The 20565-nt window shown below is 40.2% G+C and overlaps 1 protein-coding gene across 1 annotated transcript; it reads left to right on the top strand.

The window, feature by feature from the left end:
- The first annotated feature begins 242 nt into the window (after nt 1-242).
- LOC105261156 (zinc finger protein 699) lies at nt 243-13078 on the top strand. Its single transcript, XM_011288921.4, has 6 exons — nt 243-785; nt 4529-4614; nt 5497-5623; nt 9861-9959; nt 10355-10538; nt 10887-13078. The coding sequence occupies exons 2-6, from the start codon at nt 4570-4572 to the stop codon at nt 12343-12345; spliced, it is 1914 nt and encodes a 637-aa protein (XP_011287223.3). The 5' UTR covers nt 243-785; nt 4529-4569; the 3' UTR covers nt 12346-13078.
- The last annotated feature ends 7487 nt before the right edge of the window (nt 13079-20565 follow it).

The raw sequence follows: 20565 nt of genomic DNA, 5'->3' as shown, positions 1-20565 counted from the left end.
TCAACCAAACCCCGCCACGGACCTGATGTCCCCCCAGTCCCGTCCAATTCCAATTCCTGCGCTGATTCGCCCCCACGGCCCAACCGCCTCTCTCCCCAGAAGAAAACTAGCATTTCTTTTCCACTCGAGGCCAGAAAGAGACGCCTCCCGCCCGACCACCCCTCGTAATCTTACGGCTCAGCTACCGAGGCTCCGCCCCTTACGCTGTGCGAGGCCCAGAAACCGGAAGCAGAAGTGGACTCGTGCGCCTGCGCGAGCTGGCGGCCATATCTCTTCGGGCCCCGTCTGGAGTCTGAGGTAGTTAATTACCTCCGTTCGTGTCCTTCCCCGGCTGCCCCTGGCCAGCGCCAGGTCCGACCCGCTGGAGGCGGAGAGGTCGGCATTTACAGGACGGCCTCTCGGCCGTGCCTCCTATCCCCGCTGGAACCCAGCGGCACGCCGCCGTTCGTCCCGAACTCACTGAATCCGGAGCTCTGGGCTGCGTCCAGCAGCCGGGGTGAGTCGGCTGTAGGTTAGAGTTAGAGAACCACCTTCGTATTTAATCGGCCTTCCAAAGCATCTTTTGGTGTCTTCTCAGAAAGTAAAAGCATCCCTGCCATTCGGGTTACGGGGACGAGCGCCTCCACCTCGTCTGTACGTTGGTCTGGATTTCAGCGTGTTCGGTGAGCACGGGGTGGTGACATTTCCTTCAACTCCGTTCCCATCTCTCCCCTCCTGGGGCAGGAGATATTTGATCGGTGAACTTTACCTTGCCTGTGGGCATCAATTTGATACATTATATCCAGGTACATAAATGTGAACTGATTACTTACTATCCCTGTTACCCCTCCCTCGTGGAATGCAGCTATACATTTTAATCATTTATCTGTAGATTGTTTTGAATTTCATACCGAGAGTGCGGTCTTGTGCCATTCTCAGCATTTCTCTTTTATTCTTGTACCTTGCATTCCTTTTTCTTTCTTTCTTTCCTTCTTTTTAATGTTTATTTGTTTGAGAGAGAAAGCACGAACAGGTGAGGGGCAGAGAGAGAGAGAGACAGAGAGAATATCCCAAGCAGACTCTTTGCTCTCAACGTAGGGGCCGGATCTGGATCTCCCCATCCCTGAGATCATGACCTCAGCGGAAATCTAGAGCCAGTGGCTTAACCGACTGAGCCACCCAGGCGCCCCTTCCTTTTATTTCTTTAGGGTATTTGCTAGGACTTCCACTACGGTAGACAGACAGTACTAGAATAGTGTATAATTTGCATCCTTGCCTTGTTCCTGATCCCAGAGTTATTCTATCATTTCAGCAGTTAAATAGGATGTTTGCTGTAGATGTTTGTAGATAATAATTATTTTTTTCCAACTAAAGCTGTTCTCTAATTTTGGTGGGTTAAATTATCACCAATGGATATTCATAGAGATCAGTGACTATTTTGTATCTAAGAGGAATAGTCATGGTTTTCTGTTAATGTGATGATTATATTAATTGAAGATTCAGTTTTTAACCACTATTCATTTCTTGACTGCACTAATATTTTTATATTACCTTGCATTCATATGTATGAATGAGATCTTGCCTATTTTATTTTGAGTTGTACTTTTCTGGTCTTGGAAACATTCAGGAAAATCGTATTTTCCACCCCTGCAATGGAATTAGGAACCCTTTACTTACTTGGTGAGCTTGCCTGTGAAACAATTTGTAATTTATATTTCCTTTGTGGGCATGTTTTAAACTACTGTTTTGTTTAATTAAGGGCTGGTTGTAATCAAGTTTTGTATTTATTTTAGAATGTTGCCAGAAAGGGGCGCCTGGGTGGCTCAGTTGGTTGGGTGACCAACCTCCGCTCAGGTCATGATCTCCCAGTTCGTGAGTTTGAGCCCCGCGTCGCGGGCTCTGTGCTGACAGCTTGGAGCCTGGAGCCTACTTCAGATTCTGTGTCTCCCCATCTCTCTACCCCTCCCCTGCTCATGCTCTGTATCTCTGTCTCTCATTAATAAATAAACGTTTAAAAAAAAAAAAAAAGAATGTCGCCAGAAAGTTATACTTCTTTTAGAAATTCATTCATGTCTTACATTTTCATATGTTTCCTTAATATTTGGGTTATATTCTCCCTGCAATATCTGTGGTTGTGACCCATTCATAATTCTATTAAAATTGCTAAAGGTATGTTGATTTCATTAGTTTTCAAAGGGCACATTTTTAGTTTTTGTTCTTTTTATTTAAAAAAATTTTTTTAGCATTTATTTATTTTTGAGACACAGAGAGTGAGTGGGGGAGGGGCAGAGAGAGGGAGACACAGAATCTGAAGCAGGCTCCAGGCTCCGAGTTGTCAGCACAGAGTCTGACATGGGGCTTGAGCTCACGGACCCTGAGATCATGACCTGAGCTGAAGTTGGACACTTAACTGACTGAGCCACCCAGGCGCCCCTCTTTTTATTAATTTTAAAAAATATTAATTTTGTCTTATTTTCATTTTTCTGAACGTTTGTGCTGTTCTTTTTCCAACCTTTACATTAATCGTTAGCCCACCATTACTGATTTTTTTTCGTCTGGAGTTGATGATATTTATAAATATATAAATCACACCAGCTGTGGATTTCCAGTGTTCTCTGAAACACTTTTTTTTTTTTTTATGTTTATTTATTTAGAGAGAGCGAACATGAGCGAGAGGGGCAGAAAGGGAGAAAGAGAATCCTAAGCCTGCTCCACGCTTAGTGTCGAGCCCGCATGTGAGGCTTGATCTCACAACTGTGAGATCATGACCTGAGCCAAAATTAAGAGTTGCAAGCTTAACCCACTGAGCCACCCAGGTGCACCTGAAACACTTCTTTTAATTTTCTACTTCTTCCCTGCCACAAAAGTAGTCCTGACTCACTAAAGATAAATATGTGTGTGCCTCTCTATCCCTATACTGTGCTGGCTACATTAATATGTATCCTGATATGTTTCTCTGTTTATTCCCCTCCTTTAAAAGATTATAACATCCCTGTGCTTCAGGACTTTTCTGTTCTGTTTAGTGCTATATCCCCTGTGACTGTATGTAGTGGGATCAGGGTAAATATTACCTAAGTAAATATGAAATAAAGAAGCAAGAGGTAAGGGCCTTAAGGGAAGTGTCCTTGCTCAAGACAGGAGGCTTAGTCAAGAGAAGGAGCTCACGAAGATAAAACATTTCAGTAGATAGAATACTTCGTTTGTGTACTCTCCAGAATGCACAGCAGGGTTCCAGGCCAGACTCTGGTAATGTTAGTAATGACAGCCTCATTAACAACTAAATTGTAAGGTCTGTGTTCAGAAATACGCCCATTGGGATTTTAGGCTCTGAAGGAAAATAGGCCTGCATTCACACGCCTGTATATGTAGTATATACGCCCTTTCTGACTGAGTAGCATTGAGTATGTGGTTAATCGATGCTAGGATTTCTCAACTCTAAACTAGTTGTAATATCTGGTTTGCAGAGCTTCTCTGAGAGGAAAGGCCTTGGCAAAGTCATCCTCACATCATGGTTGCTCAAATGGCACATTACTAATGTAGTAAAGATGTTGCAGTTTTTACTAGATTTAAAACATACTGCTGGATCCACTGCACGGACAAAACGGTTGTGTTTTTGTTATTTTAAGTTTGCGTAACAGCTGCAGAGAACGCCATCGGAGATGACATAGTTTGCTAACTTGAGGTGCTCTTCCCCTGCCGCTGCCGTCCTCTGTACAGGCAAACTTTAGCAAGAGAGTCAAGCATGGCAGTCTTCACTGCCTCCGACACGTGGAATTGAGTCGGTTGATGCTCTTTCTCAAAAACCAAGTTTCAGGGGCGCCTGGGTGGCGCAGTCGGTTAAGCGTCCGACTTCAGCCAGGTCACGATCTCGCGGTCCGGGAGTTCGAGCCCCGCGTCAGGCTCTGGGCTGATGGCTCAGAGCCTGGAGCCTGTTTCCGATTCTGTGTCTCCCTCTCTCTCTGCCCCTCCCCCGTTCATGCTCTGTCTCTCTCTGTCCCAAAAATAAATAAACGTTGAAAAAAAAAAAAAAAAAAAAAAAAACCAAGTTTCAGAGACCCTGCAGCCCCTGGAGGGAGGATTCGGTGGTCAGGCTGGGAAGCAATGCCTGTTAGCCTGCCAGGAGTGCAGAAGAAATGTGGGGAGTGGAGCCCCCAGAAGTTGGATATATAAGTGCTGTTTTGGATTTGACACCGTGTGTATTTTTATGGTTGAAGGCATCGTGTCATAGGTTTTGCTTTTCATTATCATGGGAAAATTGACAGCTAAACTTTTAAAAATTTCAGTTAACTTACAAAATGGGATGTTTAACCTTTTTTTTTTTTTTTTTTAATGATCAACACGGACCACAGCAATGGTTTCTAGCTCTAGAGGAGATAAGATTACTTCACCTTCTTAGCAGATCAGTGTGTGTTTGGTTGGGTGTCTTGGGGCTGTGCGTGTGTGCGTTTGTTTTGAGGGGCGTGGTCCCTCGTAACGGACCTGCCGTAGCATCTCGCCTCGTGAGTTGTGGGGAGATCTGGATTCTCGTGTCTTCTTTCCCTTGCTTCAGCTCTAACTTCTCAGTACTCTGGCTTTCTTCATGAAGGGAACATGAAAGAAGAAAGAGCTGCTGAGTTGCAGAAAAATATGACACAGGTAAGTAGGGGCTAATAATTCGCCAAAAGAATTTTCCATTCCTCCAGGTCGTTGACCTCCTAATTGTGTGGAGCAGTGGTCAGCAGTCTGCTTCTCTGTTGGACCACATAGTAAGTATTTTAGGCTCTGAAGGCTATAGAGTCTCTATTGCAATTGAACTGCCAACTTAGCCTAAAGCAGCCCCAGACGGTGCTTAAACAAATGTTTTATTGTGGTCCAGTAAAACTTTATTTACACAAGCAAGTAGTAGGCTGGATTTAGCCCATGTGCTGTAGTTTGCTGACCCCTGGCCTAGAGGACAAGAAAATATGGCTAGCTGTGGGCCTGAGATGAAAGTTGTATTTCTGCAGTCCCCTGGGTCTCAGGTTAGTGAAAAAAAGAAGAGCTCTCTGTTCCTCGGTGTGTTTTTATGCATTTAAACCTCATTCCGATATGACCCAGTGTTTCATCTTGTGCTCAGTGCTATGGTGGGAAAGAAGGAAGCAGGTGAAATTGTTTCTGTAACAAGTAACTGCTGGTGTCAATGTGGAATTTATTTCATTTCTAGAGCATTTCTCTCATTTCAGCCATATGCTCTGGACTGTTCTGGATTCTTATAAGACTGGAATTGGTCACCATCAAACTGTGGAAGAGATAAATTTAACATTTTAGACGTGTAGTTAGATGCGGGAGACAGGATTGGATCAGTTAGGAAGAGAGTTACGGGGAGAGCAAAAGATCTGATGACTGCATTCTGGGGTAGATGTCAGGAGACCATAGTATCTTCAGAACTTACTATGAGTTAGTTAGTTCTCAGTTCCCCAGTATTATCAACCTCATCAGTTCTGCATATATGGGGAGAGTTGGTACCTTCCTGAAGAGAATATGCGTGGTGTGTTTTAGGACTCAGTGGTCTTTGAGGATGTGGCTGTGGACTTTACCCAGGAGGAGTGGGCTTTGCTGGATCTTGCTCAGAGGAACCTCTACCGAGATGTGATGCTGGAAAACTTCCAGAACCTGGCCTCATTAGGTAAGAGTGGCAACATTCCTTCATTTAGTTGTTGAGAAAACAATTTTACTAATTGACCTTGTTCTAGGATTTGGACTGAGGAATTAGAATATAGTGGTAAATACGACAGACACTCACTGACCCCAAGGAACTTACTGTGTCTAGTGGTTTCATCATGAAAATAAACATCTGTGTAGTGAACTGTCTTTGTCTTGTGGTTAAAAGCGTTGATGCTTATTACGTGTTGAAAGTGTGGGCATAGACTTCGGGCATCCCTTTGGGTCTTAGGGAGGTTTGTGGTTTCGGTCCTTAGGATAATTTTACTGATGTCAGTGTTCTTTACTCAGAGACTACCAGGAACATAACCTGTAAACAGGTGGGGTTTATTACTCAGTGACCTGGGGAGCTGTGGTATGTCTCAGAAAGGTGTTAAAAGTACATATTATAGGGTTTGTGCTTTGGTTGAGTGATTTGGGGATGGGCCTGTGGAAGCTGGCTGTATTAGTTTCCTAGGCCTTTCATAACAAAGTACCACAAACTGTGGCTAAAAACAGCAGAGACTTATTTCGTATTTCTGGACACTGGAAGTATAAGGCCAGACTCCTTTTGAAGGCTCTATGGGAAAATTTCTCCTGTCTCTTCCCAGCTTCTGGTGGTTGCCAGCAATCCTGGGTGTTTCTTGGTACACAGCATATCATTCTCTTTTTTTTTTTTTAAGATTTTCTTTTTAAATAATCTCTCTACCCAATGTGGGGCTCAGACCCACAACCCCACGATCAAAAGTTGCATGCTCCACCAACTGAGCCAGCCAGGTGCCCCATGCAGCTCTCTCATTCTAATCTTTGCCTTTTTTAAAAGAAAATGTTTATTAATTTTTTTTTTTTAATAAATTTTTTTTTCAACGTTTATTTATTTTTGGGACAGAGAGAGACAGAGCATGAATGGGGGAGGGGCAGAGAGAGAGGGAGACACAGAATCGGAAGCAGGCTCCAGGCTCTGAGCCATCAGCCCAGAGCCCGACGCGGGGCTCGAACTCACGGACCGCGAAATCGTGACCTGGCTGAAGTCGGACGCTCAACCGACTGCGCCACCCAGGCGCCCCGAATGTTTATTAATTTTTAAGAGAGAGACAGAGCAGGAGCTGGGGAGGTGCAGAGGGAAAGAGGGAAATAGGGTCCAAAGCAGGCTTTGTGCTGACAGCAGAGAGCCCGATGTGGGGCTCGAACTCATGAACTGTGAGATCATGACCTGAGCCAAAGTCGGACATTCAATCGACTGAGCAACCCAGGCGCCCCTCTAATCTTTGCCTTTATCTTCACATGGCCTTTTTCCCTTTTTATGTTAATCCTTATAAGGACACTAGTCAATGGATTGAAGACCGACTTCAATCCAGTGTAACTTCATTTTTACTTGATTATATCTACAAAGACCCTATTTCCAAAGTAACATTCTGAGGTTTCAAGTGAACATGACTTTTTTTTTTAAATTTTAGACAGAACACACGCTAGTGGGGGAGAGGAAGGGGGGGGGAGAGGGAGAGGGAGAGGGTGGGGAGAGGGAGAGAAAATCTTAAGCAGGCTCCATGCTCAGCGAGGAGCCTGACTAGGGGCCTGATCCCATGACCCTGGCTGGGATCATGACCTGAGCTGAAATCAAGAGTCACTTAACCGACTGAGCCACCCAGGCATCCCTGACATTTTGTTTTAAGACACTTTTTTTTTAGAGCAGTTGTAGATTCACAGCAGAATGGAGCAGTAGATGCAGAGATTTCTCATATATGCCCTGCCCCTGTACAGGTACAGTGTGTCTTCTGCTATCAACATCTACCAGAGTGGTACGTTTGTTACAACTGATAAACCTGAATTGACACATCATCATCACCCTGCATCCATAGTTTACATTAGGATTCACTCTTGGTGTTATACATTATGTGGTTTGGACAAATACGTAATGGTATATATATCAATCATTATAGTATCATACAGAGTGGTTTAACTGCCTTAAAATTCTTGGGGCGCCTGGGTGGCGCAGTCGGTTGAGCGTCCGACTTCAGCCAGGTCACGATCTCGCGGTCCGTGAGTTTGAGCCCCGCGTCGGGCTCTGGGCTGATGGCTCAGAGCCTGGAGCCTGTTTCGGATTCTGTGTCTCCCTCTCTCTCTGCCCCTCCCCCATTCATGCTCTGTCTCTCTCTGTCCCAAAAATAAATAAACGTTGAAAAAAAAAAATTTAAAATTCTCTTTGCTTTGTCAGTTCATCTCTTCTTCCCCTCTAACCTGTGGCAGCCACTGACCTTTTTACTGTCTTCATAGTTTTGGCTTTTCCAGAATGTCACGTAGTTGGAATCATATGGACCAAATCGTATTGGTTTTCCCATGGCTTCTTTCACTTAGTAATATGCATTTATGATTCTTCCATGTCTTTTTGTGGCTTGATAGTTCATTTCTTTTTGGTTCTGAATGATATTTCATTGTCTGGATGTACCACAGTTTTAGTTATCCATTCACCCACTGAATGACATCTTTTTTATTTTTTTATTTTATTATTATTATTATTTTTTAACGTTTATTCATCTTTGAGAAACAGAGAAGACAGAGCATGAGTGGGGAAGGGGCAGAGAGAGGGAGACACAGAATCGGAAGCAGGCTCCAGGCTCCAAGCTGTCAGCACAGAGCCCGACGCGGGGCTCGAACTCAGGAACTGTGAGATCATGACCTGAGCCGAAGTCGGATGCTCAACCGACTGAGCAACCCAGGAGCCCCATGAAGGACATCTTAATTGTTTCGATGCTTGGGCAGTTTTGACTAAAGCTGCAGTAAACCTGTGTGTGCAGGTTTTTGTGTGGACATGTTTTCATCTCCTTTGGGTAAATTGCCCTATCATACTATCTTCCAAAGAGGGTGTCGCTATTTGCATTCCCTCCAGCAACAAATGAGAGTTCCTTGCCAGCGTTTGTTGGTGTCAGTGTTCTGGATATTAGCTGTTCTCATAAGCGTGTGGTAGTATCTCATTGTTTCAATTTGTGTTTTCCTGATGACATTTTGAACTATATTTTCATGTTTATTTGTCATCTGTATCTCTTCTTTGGTGAGGTGTCTGTTGAGGTCTTTGGCCCGCTTTTTACTCAGGTTGTTTGTTTTCTTATTGTTGAATTTTAAGAGTTCTTTGTTTATGGGGGTGCCTGGCTGGCTTAGTAGAGCATGTGGCTCTTGATCTCGGGGTTGTGAGTTTGAGTCCCACATGGGTGTAGAGATTACTTAAATAAATAAACTTTAAAAAAATTATTTATTTTGGATAACAGTCCTTTATCAGATGTGTCTTTTCTAGATGTTTTCTCCCAGTCTGTGGCTTATCTTTTCATTCTCTTGCCAGTGTCTTTTGCAGAGCAATACTTTTTTAATTTTAATGTAGTCCAGCTTGTGAATTTCTCTTATGGGTCATGCCTTTGGTGTTGTATCTAAGAAGTCATCTCCAGACCCTAGGTCATCTAGATTTTCTCCTATGTTTTCTTCCAGATATTTCATAGTTTTGCACTTTACATTTAGGTCTTTGATCCATGTGATCCCTTTTTGAGTTGATTTTTGTGAAAAGTATAAAAGTCTGTGTCTAGGTTAATTTTTTTCCATGTTGGGGTCTAGTTGTTTCAGTCTTTGTTGAAAAGACTATCTTCTCTATTACCTTTGCTCCTTTGTCAAAGATCAGCTGACTGTGTTTATGTAGGTCTATTTCTGGGCTCTCTGTTTCATTGATCTGTTTGGACATAAATTTTCAAGGGACACTGTTCAGTCCACAGGTGGTCACTTTAGATTGGATGCTGACAAAAAGAGGTAGAAATTTTATTACGGAGTAGTGTGTGTGTATTGCGGGGGGGGGGGGGTCACCCTTAGATTAAATTACATAGTGGCCTTGTTTTGCTTAATTTTATCATGGTCTCAGCATAACCTTGTTTAAGATTGGTATTCTGTGAGATTTTTATATTCAATAGGAGAACAAAGGGTCCTGAGTATCAGACCAGCTTCTAATATTGAAGTTTAGATATGATTGTCACATTGGTTCTAGAAATCAGAGGCTGTGTCATTGTCTCTGTCACTGTCAACCCCCCCTACCGTGCCCCCACTTGAAAAACTTTTTTGACGTCTTGTTGAAATTAAATTTACCTTGCCCATAATTAGAGTATCAGAAGAGCAAAATTTTGACTGTCATGGAAATATTCATGGTTTGTCATTGTTTTCCTTCATGATAAGCCTTTCTGCATTACTAGGGTATCCACTCCACACACCGTATCTGATCTCCCAGTGGAAACAAGAGGAGGACCTGGAAACAGTGGAAAGAGGACCTATCCAGGGGGAGCACCAGGAAGGCAAGAATCCTTGGGAGAAACTATTCTGGTTGGGGGGATATTACGTTTGGAAAAATCAAATAAAAGCAGAGCAAAATTTTGTTTTGTTTGAGGGGTCTGATCTTCCAGATTCCTTGTTTTGATTTTTTATCAGTATTCTCACGGTGTCCTTGTTCTTGGACAGATCTGTATTTCCTCTTGTAAGTTAGTATTTGGTCATGTGCACTTTATCCGGTTCCTTTGTGTTTTGTTCTCCTAATAATTCCCTATTTGTGTCACTATCAGTCCTAGTCTTCATAGAATTATTTCTTAGTTGCATACCATTTTGACCATTGTGCATATTATTACCAAAGTCCTGAAACAGCCACACTTCCAGAAGTCCTTTGCTTATAGGTGCCTTTACTTTTTTGTTTCAGGTTTTGAGACTCAACTTAAAACTAGAGAATCAGTTACTCCACAAGATACTTATGGACAAAAAATATCCAATGAACAGAAGATAGTTAGATTCAAAAGGAATGATTCTTCGTCATCCATTTTACACAAAAACGGGGAATACCGGGGTATTTATTATCAGAACAAAAACCATGAGAGACATTTGAGGTAAGTAAGAAAAAGTAGTGCCTGAGGAGAGGATCTTAAAATATCATAAAACTTAAAAAAACATGTATATAGAACTTGGTCAAAAATTGTGAATTCATAAAGAATTTTTCCAAGATTTTTTTTTTTTGAAAATTACATTGAGATCTTCACTATTTGACACATAGTTCAGTTGTAAGCAATTATCAGAAAAATTATATAAGTCAAAACAACTCATTGATAATATTGGCTATGGTAGAGCCCTCTGGGAGAACTTTGAACTTGTAATTTGATGGGGCAGAAAATGTACATAATCCCTGAAAATGGTAAAAATTTATTTACCACTAATAATGCGCTTTTTATTTTTAAAAGAAGCCCCGTGGTGGAGAACGTCCATGAACACAGTGAAGAAAATCGGCGTGGACCAACCTTCGGCCAAATCTCACATCTGAATATACTGAAGAGAACTACTGAAGTAAAGTCCTATGAATGCCGCGAGTGTAAAACGGCCTTCGCAGATCATTTATCCCTGAAAAATCACATCAGGTCTCACGCCGGAAGCAAACCCTATCAGTGTAAAGAATGTGGGAAAGGTTTTCATTTTCTTGCTTGTTTTAAGAAGCACGTGAAAACTCCCACGGAAGGGAAACCCTATGAATGTAAGGAGTGTATGAAAGCCTTCGCTTGTTCTTCATTCTTTAGGGCACATATGAAGATTCACACTGGAAAGACGAACTATGAATGTAAAGAATGTGGAAAGACCTTTAGCTGTTCTTCATCCCTCACGGAACACAAAAGGATTCATAGTGGAGATAAGCCTTATGAATGTCGGGAATGTGGGAAGGCCTTTAGTTGTTCCTCCTCACTCTCCAAACACAAGAGGATTCATAGTGGAGATAAGCCATATGAATGTAAGGAATGTGGGAAGGCCTTTAGTTCTTCCTCTCACCTTATAATACACATAAGAATTCATACTGGAGAGAAGCCTTACGAATGTAAAGAGTGTGGGAAGGCCTTCAGTGAGTCCTCAAAACTCACTGTCCACGTCAGAACACACACAGGAGACAAACCATATAAATGTAAGGAATGTGGGAAAGCCTACAATTGTCCCTCCTCCTTAAGTATCCACATGAGAAAACACACTGGAGAGAAACCCTATGAATGTCTGGAATGTGGAAAAGCCTTCTATCTTCCCACTTCCCTGAATACACACGTGAAAAATCAAAGTAGAGAGAAACCCTATGAATGTAAGGAATGTGGAAAAGCCTTCAGTTGTCCCTCATCCTTCAGAGCACACGTGAGAGATCACACTGGAAAGATACAATATGAATGTAAGGAATGTGGGAAGGCCTTTAGCCGTTCTTCATCCCTCACGGAACATTTAAGAACTCACAGTGGAGAGAAGCCTTATGAATGTAAGGAATGTGGGAAAGCCTTTATTAGTTCCTCCCACCTTACAGTACATATAAGAACTCACACTGGAGAGAAACCTTATGAATGTAAGAAATGTGGAAAAGCCTTCATTTATCCCTCAGCCCTTAGGATCCACATGAGAACACACACTGGGGAGAAGCCCTATGAATGTAAGGACTGTGGGAAAGCCTTTCGCCATTCTTCATACCTTACCGTCCATGCAAGAATGCACACTGGAGAGAAGCCCTTTGAATGTCTGGAGTGTGGGAAAGCCTTCAGTTGTCCCTCATCCTTTCGAAGACATGTAAGAAGCCACACTGGAGAGAAACCCTATGAATGTAAGGAATGTGGGAAAGCCTTTGTGTGCCCTGCCTACTTTCGAAGACATGTGAAAACTCACAGCAGAGAAAATACATAAATGTCAGAAATATGGGAGTGTCTTCAAGGCATTTTCACATCCTCCGTCTAACATTGCGGAGATACCCTATGAATGTAAGAAAGCAGGAAGTTGTTGCTTATCTGTTTGAAGACTCGAGAACTCACAGCTGAGAGAAACCTGTGTATGTAAACCTTGTGGTAATACCTTCAATGAACATCACTTAACTGTGGATAAGGAAGCTTAACTAGAAGCGCAGATCAGTGACTCACCTTGAAAGTGGACTGCTGGCTCATTGATTTTCACTTTCTGTTTTCTGGTGTGAATATTTAAAGTGATAAGTTTTCCTCTAATACTTTTTCAGCTCTAACCATGCTTAAATTGTGAGGTACTTTTATTTGGGCTGAGATGTAAATGTTCTTCATAACAAAATCTTTTGGACCCATAAGGGGATTTGAGGTGTTTTTCATAGGCAGGCAGGAGTGTTTTTTTTTTTTTTTTTAATTTCTAATTAATGCTCATTGTTCTCTAAGTATACGAACATTATGATATCAACACTTTGGTATTTGTGATTTCTTTTGTAATTTTTTTCTTGTAATTGGTAGTTTCATTTTGATCCAGCATGGTAGATACTGGAAATTGCCTACTCGGTATTTTTTTCTTTTTTCATATTTATTTTGGGGAGAGTGCAAGTGGGGGAGGGGCACAGAGAAGGAGAATAGAGTATCTGAAGCGGGCTTTGTGCTGACCGGCTGACAGCAGTGAGCCCGATGTGGGGCTTGAACCCACAACCCTTGAGATCATGATCTGAGCTGAAGTCAGATGTTTAACGGACTGAGCCACTCAGGTGCTCCTTTTCTTTTTCTTTCTTTCTTTTTTTTTTTTTTTTTAACTAAGAACTTCTAGTTTTTGATGTTATCAGTTTTTACTATTAAAAGCTTTTCCTGTCTAATACGCAATTTCAGCAGAAATTAATAAGTGCAAAGTTCTCGAAAGAAGAGTCACCTCTGATACCTTGTTTTTGTATGTTGTTCTTTGTCCTTACTCAAGGCTGGGAGTTGGACCCAGTGTTTTGAGTTTAAAAAGAGACCTTGTGAGAAGAAAGCTAGAAGTAAAGTTGGTTGAGCTGGCTTGTATGTGTTGGACATGGTTGGGACTTCATTTCTCAAAATCATTTCCTTTATCCAGTTCCAGGTTAGAGTTGTTGAAAGTAGTTTGCATGAAATGGGAAGGCAGAAGAAGCCATTATTCTTCATTTAGTGGAGCCATCCAATGAAGACAGATGCATAGGGGCCAGGTGGGCTTCAGTTTCCAGCTCATTTTCCTGATTACTGACCCACCAATGAATTCTAGCTTGAAACGGAACATTATATGTTTTCACTTCAGTAACCTCAGAGACAGCAGCTCTGTAGACCTCTCCATAAGTTCCTCCATCATGGTCATACACAGCTTCTTAGATTTTCTGGCAAGTTCCAGCACTGTCATTTTGCTGATACTATAGTCCCTCTGGCACATCAACTGAATATGTAGAATTGGCGCCATTTTGGAGCAGGATTGTTATCTGTGGTCCAATCCATCACGTCACTTTGCTCAAGGGGAAAGACAGCTATGTAAATCCCCTGGGACCTCAAGTGAGAAGAGCTGTGGACGGCAGGGAAGATTAGTTATAATTGTAAGCATCAGACAGGGTGTCATCCTATTTTACTGGAGGAAGATGTATATTTGACACCTTCAAACATTTTTCTGCTTTTTTGAGAAAGGAGTTCTTTAGTTTATGCTTCTTCAGGTACATTTAGCTATACTTTTCCCTTCCGTTACATTTCCACTTTATTTCTGAAAGTATACCTATGGCACTTTCCCTTTATCATTTTCTGCTCTTTTAGTAAAGCATATATATACCAATATGCATGAAGTGTGCTACTCCTAAGTGTATAACTTGATGAAATTTTTCTTATGTACACACCCTGATAATCAGAACATTCCCAGGATTCCAGAAAGTTTATTTATCTGCCTTGTCAATAATTGTTCCACAAAGGAAACCACAATTTTGACTTTTCATTCAATTTATTAGGTTTGCTTATTCTTGATTTTCTTGATCCTTATCTAAGTGCTTAAATACAATATGTACAATTACGTGTTTGGTTTCTTAGTGTGGTGTCTGGTTTACGTTTTAATTGCTCCTTTCACAGACTTAACACTCATTTCTCTTGATATACGTTTTGTATGTAGGAATGAGATCACTGGATAGACTTTATCTTTAGTTTCGATAGTTACTGCAGTTTTTCAAAAAGGTAGATTACACCTATCATCCTAAAAGCAATGTGGGGAAATTGCGATTATTCCATTTAGCTGGCCAAACTTTCTAATTTCAGCCATCCAGCAGAGGATATGGTAACATACTGCTTTGGTTTTAGTTTGCAGTTACCTGATATGTAAGGATGAGAAGTACGTTTTACATGCTTGTTGGATATCTTTTATGAGGGCATCCTGTTGAAGCATTTCACCCATGCTTGGTTCCTTTTTTATTTGAAGGGTTTCTAGGTATTTATCCTTTCTTGTATGTATGTGTATCTCTATATCTAAGTACATATACATACATATATAAAACCTTTATATATATGTGTGTGTGTATATGTTACGTATATTATATATACATATATTACAAATAACATTTCCCAGTCTCTGGCTTCTCTTTTCACTCTTCTCATTTTTGTAAGCTATAGTTTATTATCTTGACGAATTCTGTGTGTCTTGGCTGTGCATTTTTGGGTTAGCTATTCTTCCTGGCAGGCTATTTCTCTCTGCTGTAGGTCCCAGAAGATCCAGGCTCTTTCTTTCCATGTTGAAGTCTCAGGGAGAAAAGAATCGATGGCCTTTTTGAATAACTCCAATATGCTGATTATAGTAGAATCTGACTGGCTCACTTGCTAATTGTTATCGAGTCACAGTGCAGTGTCCCGATTTGTTTAAGGCAGGCTCCCATGCTCATCCAGAAACCAGAGTAGAGTCTGCACTGAGTCAGAGTCCTGACAACTGTCATGTATACAGAGAGGGGAGGAGGCAGCAGTGGGCAAGTGCGGATATGGGAATAGAGGTAATCTTGTCTGCTAGCATGTTGTGCTTCTGTGGTCTTAGCAATAGTGGGGAACTGAAGTCTGGTAACTCAACAAGGGCTAAGTAATTGTAGAAATCCTTTCATAAAGGTTAGACGCCATCTGTTAACATATCTTTAGATTGCTAAAGATGGCTTCTCAATCTCTATGTTGCTTTGTAGTATGTAGGGAAATCTGGTAGTGAGACACAATTTTTCTATTCTTCATTTGTTTCTATATTTTTAGAATTTCCTTATCAATTTTCACAAATACGCTGAGAATATGCTTGGAATTGGCATTGACTTGATGCAATAACCTGAATGAAATTGACATCTTTATGATACTGAGTCTTCCGATTGAACATAATATAATCATCCATTTACCAAGGTTGTCTGTAATTTCTCTTAACAGTATTTCATGGTTTAATTGTAGAGGTCTTGAATATTTTTAATTTATTTCTAGGTATGTGGTATGTTTTGCTTTGTAAATATTTTTATTTATTTCCTTTTTTTCAGCTAGCGCGAATTGCAATTTCTTTTTGTACTTTGATCTTTTTATCCAATGACATTCATAAATTAAATTATTATTTGAAATATTATTCAAATAGTTTGTGGATTATTTTGGATTTTCTGTGTATACAATCCTGTCAGTTACGAAAGAAAGTCTTACTTGATTCTCCCCCTCCCTTTTCTTTTTTTAAGCAGGCTTCACGCCCAGTGTGGAGCCCAATGCAGGGATTCAACTCATGACCTTGAGATCAAGAGTTGGATGCTTAACTGACTGAGCCATCCAGGCACCCCAAAACGTCTTAACTTGGTTTCTAAACTTTGTGGGTTTTTTTTTCACCTCATTGCTTTATAATGATGAATAGAAATGATGAATATGAGCATCTTTGTCCTGTTCCTGATCTTAGGGGGAAATGTGCCATATTTCAGAAGTATAATAATAACTATAGTTTTCATACATTAATTTTATTAATTTATTATTTTTTTTTAAATTTACATTCATTAGTTATCAGATAGGGCAACAATGATTTCAGTAGATTCCTTAATGTCCCTTACCCATTTAGCCCGTACCCCCTCCCACAACCCCTCCAATAACCCTCAGTTTGTTCTCCGTATTTAAGAGTCTCTTATGTTTTGTCCCTCTCTCTGTTTCTATATGATTTTTGCTTCCCTTCTCTTATGTCCATCTGTTTTGTATCATAAAGTTCTCATATGAGTGAAGTCATATGATACTTGTTTTTCTCTAATTTTGCTTACCATAATACCTTCTAGTTTCATCCACATAGTTGCAAATGGCAAGATTTCATTCTTTTTGATTGCTGAGTAATACTCCATTGTCTTATATATACCACATCTTCATTCATCTGTCGATGGACATTTGGGCTCTTTCCATACTTTGGTTATTGTTGATAGTGCTGCTATAAACATTGGGGTGCATGTGTCCCTTCAAAACAGCATATCTGTGTCCCTTGGATGAATACCTATTAGTGCAGTGGCTGGGTCAAAGGGTAGTTCTATTTTTAATTTTTTGAGGAAATTCCGTACTATTTTCCAGATTGGCTGCACGAGTTTGCATTCCCACCAGCAGTGCAAAAGAGATCATCTTTCTCTGCACCTCGCCAACAACTTTTGTTGCCTGAGTTGTTAATGTTAGCCATTCTGACAGGTGTGAGGTGGTATCATATTGTGATTTTGATTTCTATTTTCCTGATGACGAGTCATGTTGACCATTTTTTCATGTGTCAGTTGGCCATGGATGACAAGGCCAGGGATGTCTTCTTTGGAGAAGTATCTATTCATGTCTTTTGCCCATTTCTTCACTGGATTAGTTGCTTTTGGGTGTTGAGTTTGAGAAGTTCTTAATAGATTTTGGATACTAACCCTTTATCTGATATGTCGTTTGCAAATATCTTCTCCCATTCCGTCGGTTGCCTTTTACTTTTGCTGATGTTTCCTTCACTGTGCAGAAGCTTTTTATTTTGATGAGGTCCCAATAGTTCATTTTTGCTTTTGTTTCCTTTGCATCTGGAGACGTGTTGAGTAAGAAGTTGCAGCCAAGGTCAAAGAGGTTTTTGCCTGCTTTCTCTTTGAGATTTTGATGGCTTCCTGTCTTATGTTTAGGTCTTTCATCCATTTTGAGTTTATTTTTTGTGTATGGTGTAAGAAAGTCGTCCAACTTCATTCTTCTGCATGTTGCTGTTCAGTTTTCCCAGCGCCACTTGCTGAAGGGACTGTCTTTATTCCATTGGATATTCTTTCCTGCTACATCAAAGATTAGTTGGCCATACGTTTGTGGGTCCATTTCTGGGTTTTCTGTTCTGTTCCATTGAGTGTTTTTGTGCCAGTACCATAGTTTCTTGATGATTACAGCTTTGTAATATAGCTTGAAGTCCGGGATTGTGATGCCTTCTGCTTTGGGTTTTTTTTTTTTTTTTTTTTTTTCAAGATTGCTGTGGCTATTCAGGGTCTTTGCTGGTTCCACACACATTTTAGGATTGTTTCTTCTAGCTCTGTGAAGAATGCTGGTGTTATTTTGATAGGTATTGCATTAAATATGCATATTGCTTTGGGTGGTATTGACATTTTAACAATATTTGTTCTTCCTATCCAGGAGCATGGAATATTTTTCCATTTTTTGTGTCTTCTTCAATTTCTGTCATAACCTTTCTATGGTTTTCAGTGTATAGATTTTTTACCTCTTTGGTTAGATTTATTCCTACATATTTTATGGTTTTTGGTGCAACGGTAAATGGGATCGATTCCTTGCTTTCTCTTTCTGTTGCTTCATTATTGGTGTATAGGAATGCAACCGATTTCTGTACATTGATTTTATATCCTGAGACTGTGCTGAATTCATGGATCAGTTCTAGCAGTTTTTTTTGTGGAATCTTGTGGGTTTCCATATAAAGTATCATGTCATCTGCGAAGAGTGAAAGTTTGACCTCCTGGCTGATCTGGATGCCTTTTATTTTTTTGTGTTGTCTGATTGCTGAGGCTAAGACTTCCAATACTATGTTGAATAACAGTGGCGAGAATGGACATCCTTGTCTTGTTCCTGACCTTAGGGGGAAAGCTCTCAGTTTTTCCCCATTGAGGATGATAATAGCAGTTGTTCTCTCATATATGGCTTTTATGATCTCGAGATATGATCCTTCTATCCCTACTTTCTTGAGGGTTTTTATCAAATAATAATGCTGTATTTGGTCAAATGCTTTCTTTGCATCTATTGAGAGGATCATGTGGTTCTTGTCCTTTGTTTTATTGATATGATGAATCACGTTGATTGTTTTGTGGATATTGAACCAGTCCTGCAACCCAGGTATAAATCCCACTTGGTTGTGGTAAATCATTTTTTTAATGTAGGATCCGGTTTGTTAATATCTTGTTGAGAAATTTTGAATCTATGTTCATCAGGGAAATTGGTCTATAGTTCTTTTTTTCGTGGAATCTTTGTCTGGTTTTGGAATCAAGGTAATGCTGGCTTCATAGAATGAGTTTGGAAGTTTTCCTTCCATTTCTATTTCTTGGTACAGCTTCAAGAGAAGAAGTGTTAACTCTTGCTTGAATGTTTGGTAGAATTCCTCTGGAAAGCCATCTGGCCCTGGACTCTTGTTTTTTGGAAGATTTTTGATTACTAATTTGATTTCTTTACTGTTTATGGGTCAATTCAAATTTTCTATTTCTTCTTGTTTCAGTTTTGGTAGTTTGTAGGTTTCTAGGAATTTGTCCATTTCTTCTAGATTGCCCATTTTATTGGCGTATAGTTGCTCATAATATTCTATTATTGCTTATTATTATTATCTGTAGTGTTGGTTGTGATCTCTCCTCTTTCATTCTTGATTTTATTTATTTGGGTCCTTTCCCTTTTTTTTTTTTTTTTTTTTTTGCTCAAACTTGCTAGGGGGTTATCAATTTTTTAAATTCTTTCAAAGAACCAGCTTCTGGTTTCGTTGATCTGTTGTACTGTTTTTTTTTTTTTGTTTGTTTGTTTGTTTTGTTTTGTTTTGTTTCGTTTTTTGTTTTGGTTTCAATAGCATTGATTTCTGCTCTAATCTTTATTATTTCCTGTCATCTGCTGGGTTGGGGTTTTATTTGCTGTTCTTTTTCCAGCTCTTTAGGGTGTAAGGTTAGGTCATATATTGAGACCTTTCTTCTTTCTTTAGGAAGGCCTGGATTGCTATATACTTCCCTCTTATGACTGCCTTTGTTGCATCCCAGAGGTTTTGGGCTGTGGTGTTACCATTTTCATTGGCTTCCATGTACTTTTTAATTTCCTCTTTAATTTCTTGTTTAGCCCATTCATTCTTTACTAGGATGTTCTTTAGTCTACAAGTGTTTGTTTTTCCAAATTTTTTCTTGTGGCTGATTTTGAGTTTCATAGCTTTGTGGTCTGAAGATAAGCACAGTGTGATCTTGATCCTTTTGTACTTGTTGAGGGCTTGTTTGTGTCCCAGTATGCGATCTATTCTGGAGAACGTTCCATGTACACTGCAGAAGAATGTATATTCCCTTGCTTTAGGATGAAATGTTCTGAATATATGTTAAGTCCATCTGGTCCAGTGTGTCATTCAAAGCCATTGTTTCCTGTTGATTTTCTGTTTAGATATCTGTCCATTGCTGTAAGTGAGGTGTTGAAGTCCCTACTATTATGATATTATCATCAATGAGTTTATGTTTGTGATTGATTTATATATTTGGGCGCTTCACATTTAGAGCATAAATATTTACAATTGTTAGGTCTTCTTAGTGGATAGTCCCCTTAATTATGATATAATACCCTTCTTCATCTCTTGTTAAAGTTCTTATTTTAAAGTCTAGATTGTCTGATATAAGTATGGCTACTCCAGCTTTCTTTTGGTGACATTAGCATGATAGATGGTTCTTCATCCCCTTTCAATCTGAAGGTGTCTTTAGGTCTAAAATGGGTGTCTTGTAAACAGCATATAGATGGATCTTGTTTTCTTATCCATTCTGTTACCCTGTGTGTTTTGATTGGAGCATTTAGTCCATTGATGTTTAGAGTGAGTACTAAAGATAGAGTTTATTACCATTATGTTTCTTGTAGAGTTGGAGTTTCTGGTGTTCTCTGGTCCTTTTTAGTCTTTTTTGCTTTTGGTCCTTTTTTTTTTCCCCATCGTTTCTCCCCTCTTTCCGTCTTCTCTCCC

This window comes from Felis catus, chromosome A2 (assembly GCF_018350175.1).
Source record: "Felis catus isolate Fca126 chromosome A2, F.catus_Fca126_mat1.0, whole genome shotgun sequence".
NCBI lineage: Eukaryota > Metazoa > Chordata > Mammalia > Carnivora > Felidae > Felis > Felis catus.
This window is presented reverse-complemented; position numbering and strand designations above follow the sequence as displayed.